Below are 19248 nucleotides of genomic sequence, written 5' to 3'. Positions count from 1 at the left end.
GAGTGCATGTTTCAAGTACTTTAAGTGAAGGATTTGCCTACTTTATTATTATTGTTTTAATTTACAGTGTGGGTGTGTCAGTCATGACGTTTCTTTTAAGCACTGTGATGTGCTAAATATCGATTTATATGCTCAATGCTTATAATTCTGGTTCTAGGTTATATATGTATGCTGTTCCATGTTCTTGTCTGTGTGGATTTGCAAGTGATGCGTTTTGAAACAATTGATTCTATTATTGCCTACTTTACTAGAGCCACTTTTGTGCTCAACCGCTTTCATTTTGGTGATGTTTTGTAGACATTATGCTTATTGGGGTCATTTATGTGCTCAGATTACATTTCTACTTGAATGCTGTACCTGACCATCTAATCCCAAAAATAAATATACTACATGAACATTACAACGAGGAGTATTCATCTTTATTTTACTGAATTCAACAGGTGAGCATCTGTCTTGGTGACAGAGTTGAGTCCTCTATAGTCCACACAAAACCTAATTTCTCTCTTTCCATCCTGTGGATGAGGTTTGGGGACTAGAACCACTGGGCTTGCCGAGGGGCTCTCAGAGGGCTTAATAACCCCAGACTATAGCATCTTACTGAAATCAGCTTCGATGCTTTCCTTGACGTGGCCTGACTGTCGATAGATCTTGTTCTTGACACTCTGTCACCAGTGTCCATATCATGGGTACAACAGTTTGTCTGACCAGAGGTCAAGGAAAATAGCTTAGCATACTGCTACAAGACTTGTTTGCAATCATTCTGCTGTTGGGCAGAGAGAGTGTTTGAAAAGACCACTCTATCCACGGACCCATATTTTGGGATGTATGAAAGGAGGTCAGGGAGAGGTTCACTCTCAGCCTGCTGATGCTCATCAGTCACCATGAGCATGGTGATGTCAGCCCTGTCATTGTAGAGTTTAAGGCGTTCACATGAATAACCCTTTTGGGTGTCCTGCAGGTGCCCAGGTGAACCAATTAGGTGACTTCACTCTTTTTTCATGGATAGGGTAAGGGTCACTCCATCTGTCTTGGAGTGCCCTTGGTACCACTGGCTCCAAAACCCACACCTGTCACCCAGGTTGAAATTCAACCAGTGCAGCTTTTTGGTCATACCAGTGCTTCTGAAGCTCCTGGCTGGCCTCAAGATTTTTGGATGCCTTTCCCATGTACTCAGCCATTCTGGACCTTAGGCCAAGCACATAGTCCACAATATCTTGTTTGGGTTCTTGGAGAGGCTTTTCCCAACCCTTTTTCACAAGACAAAGTGGTCCCCTCACAGGATGGCCAAACAGAAGTTTAAAGGGGGAAAACCCTGCTCCTGTCCGTGGCATCTCTCTATAAGCCAAAAGCAGGGATGGTAAGAGGACATCCAATCTCCTTTTGAGTTTTTCAGGAAGCCCCATAATCATGCCTTTCAATCTCTCAACAAGTGTGTGGGTGATAGGGTGTAGTAAACTTGAACTGCACTCCACAATCTTTCCATATGTGTTTAGGGTAAGCAGACATGAAGTTAGAACCTCTGTCTGAAACCACCTCCTTAGGAAACCCTACCCTGTTAAATACACCAATGAGGGCCTTAGCTACTGCAGATCTGTAGTAACCCTAAAGGGAATTGCCTCGGGGTACCTAGTAGCATGATCGACTACCGCTAGAATGACGTTGTTCCCTGATGCTGAGGGAGGTTCAAGTGGACCCAGAATGTCCACACCTACCCCTTCAACGGGAACCCCCACCACAGGTAGTAGTATCAGTGGAGCCTTTGAGGGGCCACCTGTCTTGCCACTGGCCTGACAGGTGACACAGGAGCTGATAAACTCCTTTACTTTTTGGAGCATCTGGGGCCAGTAAAAGTGGCTAAATAGCCGTTCCCAAGTCTTGCTTTGGCCCAGATATCCAGCTAGGGCGATGTCATGAGCTAAAGTTATGAAAAACTCCCTGTACGTCTGAGGCACTGCCACTCGCCTAGTGGCTCCAGGTATGGGGTCTCTGGCCTCAGTGTACAGTAGTCCCTCTTCCCAATAAACTCTATGGGTACCACTAACATCTCCCTTCTCCTGTACAGCAGCTTGCGGCCTCAGGCTTTCAAGAGTTGGACAGTCCTGCTGTCCAAGGCACAGCTCTTCACTAGAGGGTCCCGATGGGCCTAAGAGTTCAACCTGGTGGGGGTCAAGCTCCATGGGCTCAGTTCCCTCTGGGGTGTCCTAATCCTCTCCCTTTCGGAGAGGGGTCCTGATCTTCTTGCTGTACAGAAGCTAGTTACCCAGTCTTCTTACCTTTTCTCTTGGAAGGTTGGGCTATACGTTCAGGCTCCAACACATCTTTTTCACCGTCTCTTGCTCTTGTTTTTATACACACCAATTTAGGGATTTCCAGCATTGCTGCATGGGTTTTCAATTCAACCTCAGCCCATGCTGAGGTTTCCAGGTCATTGCCAAGAAGACATGCAGCTGGTAGGTTTGGAGAAACCACTACCTACGTCAGGCCTTCTTGTTTATTCGAGAACGTTTCTAGTGACCTCTGAGCTTATTCGATAGAGACCTAGTCGACCTCAGTCCTACGTCATATCTGTAGTATATACTATTCCAATGCGCAGAGCCTAATGGGAATATAGGAACTACACTACAATTCAAACCCGATGGCGGAAAAAAACAATCTAAGGATGGTGTCGATGCCCATGCGCACTATCGTCCAAAGGAGGAGTCGCCTATCTTGTGACTACAAAGACTTCTTCCAAGACAACAAATTGCAAACATCTGAGCTCAACACCAGAGGGCGATCTAAGCACAAGTATGTATTCTGCAGCTCATATGCCTCTAACATCTTACATTCCTTACTCCAGACCTTAGGACCCAAGTCCAATAATGATCAAACTCTCCCACTTCCTCACCTCTGACTTTAGGACCTAGGTGCAGGAGTTAGAAGCTTGCATTGCTCACCTCTGACGACAAGACGCAGAAGCTCTCCCACAAAAATTGCTTTGCAGTAAGGATGCACAGCATTTCTCCCAAGCCTCAACTCTTGTCCCCGGAGTTCAAGCCTAGAATGTAGAAGCTTAAATTCCTTACCTGTGACCTTAATACATATATCCTGTATCCTGTATGTAGATGTTCTCATGCACACCTTCTGATCTCAGAACCCAACCCTCAAGATGTAGATTACACCCCTTACCTCTGACACCCAGGATGCAGAAGTTCTCCTACATTTTCACCTCTGACCTCAGGATGTAAAGCAATCATCACAAGCTCCACCTCTTATCCTCTGGAGTTCCAGCCCAGGATACAGAAGCTCAGATTCCTTACCTGTGACCTTAGGACCTATGTTCAGTATGTGGACGTTCTCACACATTCCTCACATCTGACCTCAGGATGACCACAGCTTACATTCCTCACATATGACCCGAGTATGTAGAAGTTGTCCCATATTACCGACCTCTGACCCCAGGGTGCTCAGCCCCTCTCCAATGCTAAACCTTTGGTCCCAGGAGTTCAAGCCCATGATTTACCTCTGACCCCAGGAAGTAGAATCTCAGCAAGAGCTTTCTCCTACGTCGCAGCCAAAGCCCGGAACGAGCTCCCAGTGAACATCAGACGTTCCTCCAACCTCCACATCTTCAGGAAGAACCTAAAGACCTGGCGCTTTGATTGAACCGGTGTTGCACCCCTCACCCCAGCGCCTTGAGACCCTCACGGGTGAGTAGCACGCTTTATAAATCCCCAGACTGATTGATTGACTTCTCACCACGGACCTCAGAACCCACACCCTGGATGTAGACTCGCGCCCACACTCCTCACCTCTGACTGCAGGATCCGTAGCCCTAATTTCTCACACATTCCCCGGCTCTGTCCTCAGAACCCAAGCGCAGTTGTAGACGCTTTCACACATTCCTCAGCACTGAGTTCAGAACCCACGCCCAGGGTTTTAATTTCTCGAACCAGGTTGTAGAAGCTCTTCCATACTCATCACCAACGAGGTCAGACCCCACACCTCGGTGCAGCTCTCGCAAACCTCACCTATGACCACAGGATGTAGAAGCTCTGCCACATTCCTCACACCTCTGACCCTAGGATGTAGAAGATCTCCCACGCTCCCCACCACCGCCCTCAGAACCAACACCCAGGGTGTTGCAGTTTCCCCACATTCCTCACCCTGGACCCCACAATATTTTCCTCCCCGCTGCCCCTAGGATGCCAAAGCTCACAGTCCTCATCCCTGACCCCAGAATGTAGAATCTCTCCAACAATCCTCACCTCTGACCTGCACAGCCCCTCCTAAGCCTCACCTCTTGTCCCAGGAGTTCATTCCCAAGATGCTGAGCAGTAGTCGGGAGTAGTAGAAGGCTGACTGTGGCTTCTGCGGCACCGGCTCCTCCTGTTCCATCGCGCTCATGATCAGGTCCCAAGAGCGCTTCTCTACAAACTCTCTCTCTTCCGCATCCTGCTTTAGAATCGCGTTGATAACGTCATTTTCCAGCTTTTCTGAAAGGCAAGCCGGCGGAGGAGCAGGCACATTTAAGGGGACCCCAGTTCTTTGCAGACACTCCGGCCCAGTGGTGCCCACATATTGGAGAAGGACGTCAAGTGCATCATCCTCATCAGACAATGTGTCCCATGTCGGAACTACGTCCCGGGTTCTCCTCCTTGGCTGGGAGGCTCCACTGTCCACAGGAGGCACGTCCTCTGTACTGACGATGGCTGCCGGCTCCGCCTGTGGAACCTCAATGTGCACTGGCAAGAGAGAGGCCTGCTTCCGGGGACTGCTAGGAGGGGGCGTCCCGTACAAGATGGCTGCCTCCCAAGAGTACTTGCCAGACAGGTCTCTCATGATAATCCTGACAATGGAGTTGGCGGAAGAGAGCCCGGACGCCAGACCCCCACCAGGCCCAGGCTCCTCAGCCCGGATCTGCAAGCAGGAGAGGAGGGTAGTGCCGTTGAGAACAAAGAGTTGCAGGTTGGGGCTCTGGAAGAGTTCAGGGGTCAAGTCTCCACTCTCACTGTAGAGATTGTCATGGTTCTCGCAGATCTGGCTGGTCAGCATGGCGGGGTCACCACTCATCGGATAATGGCCCAAGTGGTTGACCAGGTGAGTGATAACGGTTCGAGCAGCAACGGAGATCAGGCCTTGTTGCATGTGGGGCTTCACTGCAGAGGGAAAGAAGACATGTCAGAGGGAGAAAAAGAAGAGGGGCCAAATAAGCAGAACACATGTGGCCCACCTCCAAGAAACATCTGTCCCACTGGCAGAGCTGGGGATCTCACCGTCACTTGTCTTACGCTATAGAAAGAGCACTGCCCTGTTAATTAAAGATCCAGGGATGTCAAGGGATCTGTACGTAGGATAAGTTGAGAGCACCCCTTTCCCCCAAACGTGCCAGTCTCCGGGATGGGGGTGTCAGGCCACAACCTCAGGGAAGGATATGCATTAACCTATCACAATACGTGGAGTGAATACACCATGCTAGTGGTCCTGGGCTCACATATAGAATGACAAAGGCAAGGTCGAGAGTGCACAGGGAGGTTGCGTGGGGAGGGCAGCTCAGAGAGATGGGTTTCCTTTGTTTGTTCCTTTATCAAGCACAAATTCCACCCAACTGGATTTCAAAGCACTGTGCAGAAGGGAGGTAGAAGAACACCATGAACTGATTGGTAACATACGGGAGCAGACTGTTCACAGTGTGACACTGGATTGGAATATATGTGAAGTATGCAACATAAATGAGAGAGGAAGACATAAGTGAGGAGAGATGCAGATTTATCAACAGTTTCTAAACACAAACAACACGGAGCATCACTTTGCAGCATTGTGATCATAAGAGCAACAGAAACAACAGGAGAGCTAAGTAAAAGGATAAGAGGCTGGCACTGGGAACATGTGAATCCAGGAAATGAAGGAGCTTTAGAGCATAGGCAGCAGCTTTGCCTTGACTCATGATGATATGAAGCAGCGTTGCGTTGTCTCATGATCATAGGCAGCAGCATTGACTCATGATCATAGGAAGCAGCGTTGCATTGACTCATGATCATAGGAAGCAGCGTTGCGTTGATTCATGATCATAGGCAGCAGCATTGTGTTGTCTCATGACCATAGGAAGCAGCGTTGCGTTGATTCATGATCAAAGGCAGCAGCATTGCGTTGTCTCATGATCATAGGCAGCAGCATTGCGTTGTCTCACGATCATAGGTAGCAGCGTTGCGTTCTCATGATCATAGGAAGCAGCATTGCGTTGTCTCAGGATCATAGGAAGCAGCGTTGCGTTGTCTCATGATCTTTGGCTGCCGCACTGCGTTGTCTCATGATCATAGGAAGCAGCGTTGCGTTGTCTCATGATCATAGGAAGCAGCGTTGCGTTGTCTCATGATCATAGGCAGCAGCACTGCGTTGTCTCGTGATCATAGGAAGCAGCACTGCGTTGTCTCATGATCATAGGAAGCAGCGTTGCGTTGTCTCATGATCATAGGAAGCAGCGTTGCGTTGTCTCATGATCATAGGCAGCAGCGTTGCATTGTCTCATGATCATAGGCAGCAGCGTTGCGTTGTCTCATGATCATAGGAAGCAGCGTTGCGTTGTCTCATGATCTTTGGCTGCCGCACTGCGTTGTCTCATGATCATAGGAAGCAGCGTTGCGTTGTCTCATGATCATAGGAAGCAGCGTTGCGTTCTCATGATCATAGGAAGCAGCGTTGCGTTGTCTCATGATCATAGGCAGCACCACTGCGTTGTCTCGTGATCATAGGAAGCAGCACTGCGTTGTCTCATGATCATAGGAAGCAGCGTTGCGTTGTCTCATGATCATAGGAAGCAGCGTTGCGTTGTCTCATGATCATAGGCAGCAGCGTTGCATTGTCTCATGATCATAGGCAGCAGCACCGCATTGTCTCATGATCATAGGCAGCCGCACCGCGTTGTCTCATGATCATAGGAAGCAGCGTTGCGTTGTCTCATGATCATAGGAAGCAGCGTTGCGTTGTCTCATGATCATAGGCAGCAGCGTTGCATTGTCTCATGATCATAGGCAGCCACATTGCCTTGTCTCATGATCATAGGCAGCAGCACTGCGTTGTCGCATGATCATAGGAAGCAGCGTTGCGTTGTCTCATGATCATAGGAAGCAGTGTTGCGTTGTCTCATGATCATAGGAAGCAGCGTTGCGTTGTCTCATGATCGTAGGCAGCAGCGTTGCGTTGTCTCATGATCATAGGCAGCAGCGTTGCGTTGTCTCATGATCATAGGCAGCAGCGTTGCGTTGTCTCATGATCATAGGCAGCCACATTGCCTTGTCTCATGATCATAGGCAGCAGCACTGCGTTGTCTCATGATCATACGCAGTCGCACTGCGTTGTCTCATGATCATAGGAAGCAGCGTTGCGTTGTCTCATGATCATAGGAAGCAGCGTTGCGTTGTCTCATGATCATAGGCAGCAGCACTGCGTTGTCTCGTGATCATAGGAAGCAGCACTGCGTTGTCTCATGATCATAGGAAGCAGCGTTGCGTTGTCTCATGATCATAGGAAGCAGCGTTGCGTTGTCTCATGATCATAGGCAGCAGCGTTGCATTGTCTCATGATCATAGGCAGCAGCACCGCGTTGTCTCATGATCATAGGCAGCCGCACCGCGTTGTCTCATGATCATAGGAAGCAGCGTTGCGTTGTCTCATGATCATAGGAAGCAGCGTTGCGTTGTCTCATGATCATAGGCAGCAGCGTTGCATTGTCTCATGATCATAGGCAGCAGCACTGCGTTGTCGCATGATCATAGGAAGCAGCGTTGCGTTGTCTCATGATCATAGGAAGCAGTGTTGCGTTGTCTCATGATCATAGGAAGCAGCGTTGCGTTGTCTCATGATCGTAGGCAGCAGCGTTGCGTTGTCTCATGATCATAGGCAGCAGCGTTGCGTTGTCTCATGATCATAGGCAGCCACATTGCCTTGTCTCATGATCATAGGCAGCAGCACTGCGTTGTCTCATGATCATAGGCAGTCGCACTGCGTTGTCTCATGATCATAGGAAGCAGCGTTGCGTTGTCTCATGGTCATAGGAAGCAGCGTTGCGTTGTCTCATGATCATAGGAAGCAGCGTTGCGTTGTCTCATGATCATAGGCAGCAGCACTGCGTTGTCTCGTGATCATAGGAAGCAGCACTGCGTTGTCTCATGATCATAGGAAGCAGCGTTGCGTTGTCTCATGATCATTGGAAGAAGCGTTGCGTTGTCTCATGATCATAGGCAGGAGCGTTGCATTGTCTCATGATCATAGGCAGCCGCACTGCGTTGTCTCATGATCATAGGCAGCCGCACCGCGTTGTCTCATGATCATAGGCAGCCGCACCGCATTGTCTCATGATCATAGGCAGCAGCGTTGCGTTGTCTCATGATCATAGGCAGCCGCACTGCGTTGTCTCGTGATCATAGGAAGCAGCGTTGCGTTGACTCATGATCATAGGCAGCAGCACTGCGTTGTCTCATGATCATAGGTAGCAGCACTGCGTTGTCTCATGATCATAGGCAGCAGCATTTTATTGTCTCATGATCATAGGCAGCCGCATTGACTCATGATCATAGGCAGCAGCATTGACTCATGATCATAGGCAGCAGCATTGACTCATGATCATAGGCAGCAGCATTGCATTGTCTCATGATCATAGGCAGCAGCGTTGCGTTGTCTCATGATCATAGAAAGCAGCCTTGCATTGTCTCATGATCATAGGCAGCAGCGTTGCATTGTCTCATGATCATAGGCAGCAGCGTTGCGTTGTCTCATGATCATAGGAAGCAGCATTGACTCATGATCATAGGCAGCAGCGTTGCGTTGACTCATGATCATAGGCAGCAGCGTTGCGTTGACTCATGATCATAGGCAGCAGCACTGCGTTGACTCATGATCATAGGCAGCAGCGTTGCGTTGTCTCATGATCATAGGCAGCAGCATTGCGTTGTCTCAAGCAGCATTGCGTTGTCTCATGATCATAGGCAGCAGCATTGCGTTGTCTCATGATCATAGGCAGCAGCGTTGCATTGTCTCATGATCATAGGCAGCACTGCGTTGACTCATGATCATAGGCAGCAGCGTTGCATTGTCTCATGATCATAGGCAGCAGCACTGCATTGACTCATGATCATAGGCAGCCGCGTTGCATTGTCTCGATCATAGGCAGCAGCACTGCGTTGACTCATGATCATAGGCAGCCGCGTTGCATTGTCTCATGATCATAGGCAGCAGCATTGCATTGTCTCATGATCATAGACAGCAGGGTTGCATTGTCTCATGATCATAGGCAGCCGCGTTGCATTGTCTCATGATCATAGGCAGCAGCACTGCGTTGACTCATGATCATAGGCAGCAGCGTTGCATTGTCTCATGATCATAGGCAGCAGCATTGCGTTGTCTCATGATCATAGGCAGCAGCGTTGTATTGTCTCATGATCATGGGCAGCAGCGTTGCGTTGTCTCATGATCATGGGCAGCAGCGTTGCGTTGTCTCATGATCATGGGCAGCAGCGTTGCGTTGTCTCATGATCATAGGAAGCAGCGTTGCGTTGTCTCATGATTTATTTATTTATTTATTTTTTGCAATTTATTAAGCGCAACGTATACCCGTAGGCGTCTTGGCGCTAATAAGATTCCCTAAAAGTCTTTGGCGGCACATAAGATGTTACATACATTATTGATCAAAGAGCCAAGTCTTTAGCCCCTTACGGAACTGAAAGAGTGAGGAGGACATTTTGATGTGCTGAGGCAGAGTATTCCATAGTTTGGAGGCCGCCACTATAAAGCGACGGTCTCCCCATGAGACTGTTTTCACTCGAGGGACCACAAGTTGGTTCAGATTGGCCGATCGAAGCTGTCTACCTGGTTTATAAGGTAACAGCAGACCTTTAAAAAAGATTGGGCCTTGACCATGGAGTACTTTGTAGATTATACAAAGCGATTTAAATTTTATCCGATTACGGATCGTTAGCCAATGGTATCTCTTGACCGTGTCCGATATCGGGGAGAACTTAGGTGTCTTAGAAAGCAAACGAGCTGCTGCATTCTGTACAGATTGGAGTTTATTCGTTGTCCTAGCTTGGGCATTTAGAAACAGACCATTACAATAATCAAGAGATGATAACACTAAAGAGTTTATCAAAGTTTTCGCGGCGGTTACAGGCAAATACGGAATGATTTTCCTGATCATCCTCAATTTGTAATGGGCTGTTGCCGCTATCTTGTTGGCATGTGCCACAAAATTTAGTTCTGCATCAAATATTACTCCCAGGTTCCTTACCTTGGTAACTGGGCACGGGGTCTCCCATGGCGGGTGGCCACCAGGTTGTTGACCACTCTGGTCGGAGGGGTCCAAAAATAAGCACCTCCGTCTTATCAGAGTTAAGCTTAAGGCAATTAAGTGCCATCCACTCCCTGATTGCGATGATTCCATGCCTGAAACTATCTGCCACCTTAGGTCCATTATCTTTGATAGCCAATACCAATTGGGTGTCATCAGCGTAGGAGGTGACGCTCATCCCATATGCTTTGATGATATTAGCAAGGTCCGACACGTAGATATTAAATAGTGTCGGACTTAGGGATGAGCCTTGAGGCACCCCCCACGGTAATGACAATTTAGCGGATTGATATGGGCCCAAGGTGACTACCTGGGATCTGTCAGCCAGGAAGGATGCAATCAGCTTTCTCGCTAGGTGGTGAATACCCATCTTTACGACACGGTCAACCAGGATCTTATGGTCGACCGTGTCGAAAGCCGCTGACAGATCTAGCAGTATAAGTACTGCTGTCCCGCCTTGATCGCGAATTGCCCTGATGTCATCTGCCGCCTTAATTAAGGCAGTTTCTGTGCCATGATGTCTTCGAAAGCCAAATTGGGTTTCATCCAATAATTGATGTTTCTCTATAAACTCAACTAACTGTTGGTTCATAGACTTTTCGATCACCTTGGCAAGGAATGGTAGACTCGCGATAGGCCTATAGTTCTTTACTTCTGCCTTATCTAAAGTTGGTTTCTTTAACAAGGGCTTTACCAGTGTGTTTTTTAGGGAATCAGGAAAAATACCTGAGCCTAGTATCAAATTGCAAACTGAGGTAATGACTGGAATAAGGGTGTCCATCACTGGTAGGAGGGCTGAGACTGGGCAAGGATCTAGTGTTGATCCAGTTTTTATAGAGGATATGATCCTTTTAATCTGTTCTTCAGTTATCGCCGAGAAGCTGTTCATAACCCTGTCGGAAGGCAGATCAGAAGGAGGTAATATTGTTGGATTTAAGGAGAAGGCCTGATAAATATCATTGACTTTCGAAAAAAAGAATTTGGCCAATGCGTCACAAAATAGTTGGGATGCTGGCGGAGTCAAGTCAGGAGTCTTGTGATATCGTACAATTGTCTGCTTGAGTTTTTAGCTTTTTCTATTTTAAGCGAGTAGAATTATTTTTTGGCTTCAGTAATCATTGCTTTATACTTAGTCAAAGACTCTTTATATTTGGCTTTATCCTCAGGAGCATAGTTTCTTTGCCACTGCCTTTCCCTATTTCTATTCTGCTGTTTCTGCCTTCTTAATTCCTCGGTATACCATGGGGCAGATGGTATAATTCTATTCCTAGATAAAATTTTAATTGGTACTAGCTTGTTGGTGGCATTGCCTAACCAATCATGAAATTGTTGAATAGCAGTGTTAGGGTCAAGGAACAACTGAGGACGAATGCCCACCAGTAGATTAGTTAGCTCCGTCTGGTTTATGTTTTTCCAGACTTTGATTGGTGCTGAGGATGAAATAGTGGCCTTTTTCATTGAGGTGTCCTTTATGGTCAGTTTGCTGAAAATAGCATGATGGTCAGTCCAAGGCATAGGGAGGATTTTGGAGATCTGTAAGCCCTCCTCATTTGAAAAGACGGCATCTAAAATATGCCCGGCAAGGTGGGTCGGAGAGGTGATCATTTGTCTAAGGCCAACTATGTCCAAATCCGCAATTAGTGCCTGTGTGTCCCTATTATCCACTTGGTCTAGATGAAAATTCATGTCACCCAGGATTGTAAAAGACTCCTCCCTAACTAGGCTTTCCATTATTGCACTAAGATTGTTTAGGAACGCAGTCCTTGTGCCCGGAGGTCGATATATTAGTAATCCCTTAAAATTATAAAGGGCACTAATCCTTATACTAAACTGCAATACTTCACAAGTCGTGGTGGGGATGGCTGTCATTCTGATGGGAAAGCGTTCTCTGGCTATAATAGCCAGTCCACCTCCTCGTTTCCGTGCCCTATCCTGCCGATATATGTTGTAACCTTGGGGTACAGCAATTACTAGATCTAGGTCAGAGGCCTCATCCAGCCAAGTCTCAGTGATAAACAGCACGTCTAAATTGTTGTCAGTTATAAGATCAGCTATTTCCTGTCGGTGTTTGCATGCTGAGCGTGCGTTTATAAGCGCCATGAGAATATCGGTTTCTCTGGCAGGAGTTGCTGGTTTGGCTGGAGTGTTAGAAGTATGTATAGGGAACGAAGTGTTGCAGAAGGGACACTTGAAGGTGGAATTATGTAATAGGCTTGACGGAGCATGTACCGTACAGCTCGAAGTATGAGGTGATTGAAGCTCCAACAAAGCGGAGCGTGAATAAATCCTCCTGTGATCTATAGACATCTGACATGGGGTCATAGCCCTAAGCCCGGACTTAGCGCGGACGGGCGCAGACGGGCTTGCCTTTGGCGCGCCCGCTGCGCCCGCCCGCTGCGCGGACGGGGAGGCATACTTTATTTATACGTGGCACTGATTGAAAATGGAGGAGGGTGGGAGGCGTCCAACAACTGGAACGCGCCCCGTTCCTCGCCCCAAGATGGCGTCTAAATTAAGTGTAGACACAGAGTCAGCCCGCAAATTGGCTGCACCGTGCCAGGGTCAGTGAGAGTTTTGACTTCTGTGCGATGTGAATCTCGCGCTGAGTCAGTGAGTACAATTTTAAAAAAGCAACAATTAAAATAAATACAGTTTTTAAAAATATATGTGCTCCGTAATCAATGCGCTATCTGCCACAATTAGCTGTAAGCCTCCGGCTTCCGCCTCATCATAGGAAGCAGCGTTGCATTGTCTCATGATCATAGGTAGCAGCGTTGCGTTGTCTCATGATCATAGGTAGCAGCGTAGCGTTGACTCATGATCATAGGTAGCAGCGTTGCTTTGACTCATGATCATAGGTAGCAGCGTTGTGTTGTCTCATGATCATAGGTAGCAGCGTTGCGTTGACTCATGATCATAGGTAGCAGCGTTGCGTTGTCTCATGATCATAGGTAGCAGCGTTGCGTTGACTCATGATCATAGGTAGCAGCGGTGCATTGTCTCATGATCATTCCGGTTACTTACAACATAACAATGGCCATGGTATATTTACTAACACCATCTTCAAGCATGAGACCATGTTTGTCATACCACTGCAGGACTAGGAGTATTAGTCATGTTTAAGTCCCTGCACTTGCTGATTACTTGCAGGATCAGGAGAAACGATAGAAAGTGTAAGCAAAGACCCCTCACGAATTCGACAAAGCATTTAGTGGCAACAGGCAGTGTAAAAAGCTGCATGTGTCCACAGTCGGACCTTTCACCTGCATGCATGCCACTGCACCTGGCACTGCGCCCACACACACACACACACACATCAGCCCACCGACCAGCCCCACCCCGAACACACCACAGACAAAACACCAACTCGCATGCGCCCTTCTCAACACACTCACTATAAAAGCATTCCAGTGAATTATGGGACCTCATCGGCACCCTCACACCCGGCATAGTCTTCCTCACTTAGACCTGGCTCAACCCCACATTTGCCCCTAACATTGCCGCGCGAGCCCTGATGGATATAAAATCACTCACCAGGAGCGCACCAACAAGCTGAGAGGAGGAACTGCCATCATCCACAAAGAAACCATGCAGTGCACCACCACCACTGACAACACCACCCCCCATGGAACAGCTCAACTTCAAGCTCCACAGGGATGACAAGACAACCATCAGAGACGCCCCCGCACACCGATCCCCAGCTTCTGCAACACTATCGCAGACTTCATTATGCCCGTAACCTTAACACTCCAAAGACTACATCTTCTTCGGAGATCAAAATTTCCATATCCACGACCCCAACGACAAAAACACTGCACATCTCCTCGACAGTATGAGCAGCCTTCGACTGACCCAGATCGTCCACGAGCCTACACAGACGGTAGGACACACGCTGGACCCAATTTTCACCCTCAGCAACCGCATTAAACTCAGCCATGCCGCAGAACTTACATGGACCAATCACCCCATCGTCCACTACAGAATATCTAGCCCTAGCACTGCCACCCCCAAGATGACCAATGCCCCTCACCAGAGGTGGAACAAAATCTCAGAGACCAACTTGCATAACGCACTCAACACCTCCAACCCTGCTACCAACACAACCTTGAACAGGGAGTGAAAAACATCAACACCCTCCCAGTAAGACAGAAACAGGACTTCCTCGAAACTTGTCTGCATCCCTGATCTAAGGACATAATAACAAACATAGGACTACTATACTCTTTGCTAACTCTCTATCTTGGCGGCCATCTTAGACTAGTCAATCCTCATCTCTTCACCATGCCTAACGAAGCGGCCATCTTAGGCTAGTCAAATTCTCTACCCCTCCATACACACTTCTTAACTTTTCTCCCTCGCGCACACCATAGCTCTTTTCCTACACCGACCCTCACAGCCCCCCATCACCTGCCTCTTCCCCTTCGTCCAACATGGAACCCATAGGCAAACACACATATAAAATTAATTACCCCCCAGAGCTCTCCAAAGAAAACGCAAAACGTTTTAAACACAACTTCTTAAAGTCCCACCCTGAAACCCCCTTTTTAGACACCTACTTCTCCCTCATCAATGGAGCTAAGAGCACCGATATTCTTTACACTGTACGCAGAGCACAATGGAGAAAAGCATTCCTCACCCTACTCACCATCTCAACCTCCAGGAAAACTGCCCATGGCATAACACTTTCCACCACACCATCCCAACTCTACCCAGCTAGAGCAACCATCACTATCTACAATAATGGTACTATCTTAATTCAATCCACAGACAGAAACCTTGACCTATTTGACAACCTGTCCCCCACTTTCAAAGAATACATTTCCAACGCTCAGATCCCACACCATCCGGCCTTCAATCCCAACATCCTCGACCTCACAGCACCTCCTACCACTAACATGCACCTCCTCCCTCCCCCCGGTACTCTCCTCTATCACCCCCCGGCTACATACACCTCACACTCCTCAATCCCAGACGCGGATCTCCCCTCCGCCACCAACACCCCCACCCCCACCCCCTCTACCCCAATCCCACATAACCAGAACCCCACACTTCCGACTAGCTTCTCAGAACAACCCACCTCACCTGACCGCACCCCACACAACATGACTCTCTCCCAACCCATCTCCCCCCCCTCTCTTTGCACTCCCGCCACTCATGGCCCTCACTCCTCCCTCAACCTGTCCCCCCCACTCTCACTCCCTTCTACCACACTGTTACCCCCGCAACGCCCAGCCTCCACACGTCCCGCAATTGCCTCACCCCCCCTATCATTGATTCCCTGTCCAATAACACCAACACCATCACTAATCCTTTCACTCCCCCCCAACCTCCCTACACACCCGAACACCAACACACTCACTAACACCTCCAACTCCAACTCCAATCACTTCACTAACACCCCCACCACCCCTCTCCCCCTTACTCCAGTAACCTAGACACTTGCTCTCCTTCAGTGCCCTCCCCCAACTCCTTCCCCAACCCCACTCTGGACACGATCATGGCCACCCTCCTCCAAGTGAGAGAAGAACTCCACACCCTTAAAGAATTACTCCTCACACACCCCAGACACCCCCTTCCCACCACCACTTCTCCACCTAACAACATATCCCCCTCACATCCTACTCACCCCCTACATTGGACCTCCATCCCCTCTCGCAATACCTCCAACCGCCCCCAACGCACTATCAAGACTCTTTCGGACCTCGACATACACACCCTACTCCGCACATATGTCCCGGCTCGCCAAAACCTCTTCGCCACCACACACCTGTCCATTCCTACGATTCTCTCCAACCCTCTCAGACACCACACGCTCAACAACAGAGGCTCCGACCCCAACAACCTCACAAAAGTCCCTCTCACTCTAGATCCCTCCTCCTCCCTCTGCACCCCCACACTCAAATGCACACTTCTCAACTGTAGATCGGCCCAAAGACACTCCTCGGAGGTCGCTGATCTCATCATTTCTTTGAACCTTGACCTAGCCATCCTAACTGAAACATGGTTAACTGAATCCTCCACTCCTATCATGGATATCCTAGTCCCCCCCAACTACTGCATCATTAGACTTGACAGGTCCAGCAAGACAGGCGGTGGAATCGCATGCATTTACAAGAGCAACCTCTCTATTAATAAAGTCACCGCCCCTTCTCTTACCTCCTGTGAATACATCTGCCTTGATGTCATCAGTGAAAACAAACCTGTATGTTCACTACACATCATCTACCACCCACCTGGGGACAACCCCACCTTCTCCCAACAACTCATGGACACAATCTCAATCAACTCAGGACGGCAAAACACACGAATTTACCTTGGCGATTACAATCTTCACTGGAATGATTGCAGTGACGCAGTGGTTAATAGCCTCAAAAATGTCCTTAACGGTTCTGACCTCACCCAAATTTGCAACAGCCCGACCCATGACAAAGGCTCGATTCTCGACCTTATCATCTCCAAAGAAGGCACCATTCAACTTGATTCAATCCAACCCTGTGACTGGTCAGATCACCATATTGTCACATTCTTCATCAAGGAAAAAATTAAACGTATCCCGGTCCAATCCTCCAAGCCCAAAGTTTGGAAAAGAGACCTGAAGAACCTCAATCCAAACTCTTTACCCCCTAACAGCTGCAAGCTCCTACTCCCCCCTACCGGCGTTACTGACGTTCAGTGCCTAACTGACCACTATCTCAACGCTATGACCTCAATAATCAATGAGGCTGCACCGGTGCAACTGAAAAGAGACACCACCAAGATCTTTAACCCTTGGTACAACGGGAGTCTCAATGAAGACAGACGGGCCATGCGAATGGTAGAGCGCACCTGGAGATCTGTTCCCTCGGCACTGCACCTAAAAATTCTGAAGAAAAAGAGAAACGCATACTTCAGGAAAATAAAACGCTCAAAATCAGATTTCTTCAGACTCCAGCTCGACCAAGCAAAAAAACGTCCAAGTAAACTGTTCGAGCTAATCCGATCACAATCCAAGGAACAACCCCAAGCAATCAACACTATGGGCAATGCACCTTCCTGTGAAGATTTCTCTGCTTTCTTTAAACAAAAAACTGACAACATAAGGAGCGATCTCCTCATTGACGCAAACCTCTACTCCAAACACCACTGCATAACACCCAATGAACCAAAAAACAATGCGACATGGTCATCCTTTGACACGTACTCTGAAGAAGAAATTGACAATCTACTCAGCACCCTGAAACCATCCAATCACCTCTCTGACCCTCTTCCGGCTAACGCTGTAAAAGACTTCACCCCGTTGATCCTCCCACTCTGGACTAAAATCATCAATAGCTCACTTCAACATGGAACCATACCTGACTCCCTCAAAGTTGGATAAGTTACACCTTTACTTAAGAAACCAACAGCCGACCCCACTGATCTAAACAACTACCGTCCTATCACCAACATTCCCACTCTCGCCAAACTGTTGGAAAAATGCGTTCAGCTACAATTGACAAAGCACATAGAACAGTTTGATCTCCTCAACCCTCATCAATCAGGCTTCCGAGCAGGGCACAGTACCGAAACTGCTATGACTCACATAATTGACGACGCCCTCCAAATTTTAGATCAAAATGATACTTGCCTCCTCATCCTTCTTGATCTCTCTTCAGCATTCGACACTGTGAAACATGAGAACTTACTCGAACTCTTAAAGACAAGAATGGGTCTCTCCGGGACTGTTCTTCAGTGGTTCACCCCCTTTCTACACAACCGGTCTCAGAAATTCAAGAGCAACAACCTGATGTCCTCTCCAGTACCTGTATCGTTAGGTGTCCCCCAAGGATCCTGCCTATCCCCTACTTTGTTCAACCTAGTTATGGAACCTCTCACCACCTTGCTACAAGCATCCAATGTACACTTTCACATGTACGCCGATGACACCCAACTATATCTCAAAGTACAATCCCCCAAAGACGTTATGCGTCTGAACTCAATGATCAGAAGCACCCAATCCTGGCTGGCCGATAACCACCTCAAACTCAATGCTATGAAAACTGAGTTCCTTCTGATCTCACCTCCCGCGAAAATCTCTACCACTCAAACCTGGCTTAAGCACCTAACTGCACTCAATGTCCAACTGACCATCGTGGATTCAGCAAAATCTTTAGGCATAACACTTGACGCCAATCTCAACATGCAGCAGCATATCAGCAAGGCAACTAAGGGAGCGAACTTCCAAATAAATACCTTGAGGAAACTTAAACCCTTCCTCCCAGCCAAAGACTTCCAAACACTAGTCATCCCGCGCATAGACTACGGCAGCATCGCCCTCTGCGGTCTCCCCCTAACTACAACTGCACCCCTAAGAGCTTCGCTAAACGCGGCAGCGAGACTCATCACTGGACCTAAAAAACACTCACATATCTCCCCTGACTTTAAATCCCTGAACTGGTTGCCTTTTGAAGCCAGAATACATCTGAAAATTGCCTGCATGACGCACAAGGCGGTACACCTGAAATCACCCGGCTACCTCACTGAGAAGTTGACAATTTCCGGCGGGTCCAGAACCACCAGAAGCACAAACAATCTTCTGCTGAAGCCTCGAAGATTCCGGAAAGAAAAAACTTACAAACGCTCCTTCTCAGGAATGGCGCCCAGGATCTGGAACTCACTCCCTCCTGAAACCAGGCTCACCTCCTCCACTCTTCTGTTTAAGAAAGAAGTTAAAGCTATCCTCATGGCTAAATACACTTGAACTTCCACTTTTGATCTTTTAAGACTCTGCGTCGATCTGTATTATTTGTTTGATCCCTTTGCACATATGTTGTACTTGTATTATCGACCTACCTGATTATTCATGCTCCCTCTTATTTGTACTACTTGCATTGATGACCTACCTTCCTAACTATGCTCCCTCGTGTACCCACCCTACCACTCACTTACCCCTTTGCCTTTGTAAAGTG

The 19248-nt window shown here is 48.2% G+C and overlaps 1 protein-coding gene across 4 annotated transcripts in view; it reads right to left on the bottom strand.

Annotated features, from left to right (window-relative positions):
- The window catches only part of RALGAPA1 (Ral GTPase activating protein catalytic subunit alpha 1), a 575362-nt gene that overhangs the window by 193876 nt on the left and 362238 nt on the right, over positions 1-19248 (bottom strand). For all 4 annotated transcript variants that reach the window (XM_078659361.1, XM_078659359.1, XM_078659360.1 and 1 more), the window contains one exon: positions 4280-5138. In XM_078659361.1, coding sequence (XP_078515487.1) covers positions 4280-5138 — 859 coding nt within the window. The remainder of the gene's footprint in view (positions 1-4279; positions 5139-19248) is intronic.

The sequence above is a fragment of the Lissotriton helveticus genome, chromosome 9, assembly GCF_964261635.1.
Source record: "Lissotriton helveticus chromosome 9, aLisHel1.1, whole genome shotgun sequence".
Lineage (NCBI taxonomy): Eukaryota > Metazoa > Chordata > Amphibia > Caudata > Salamandridae > Lissotriton > Lissotriton helveticus.
This window is presented reverse-complemented; position numbering and strand designations above follow the sequence as displayed.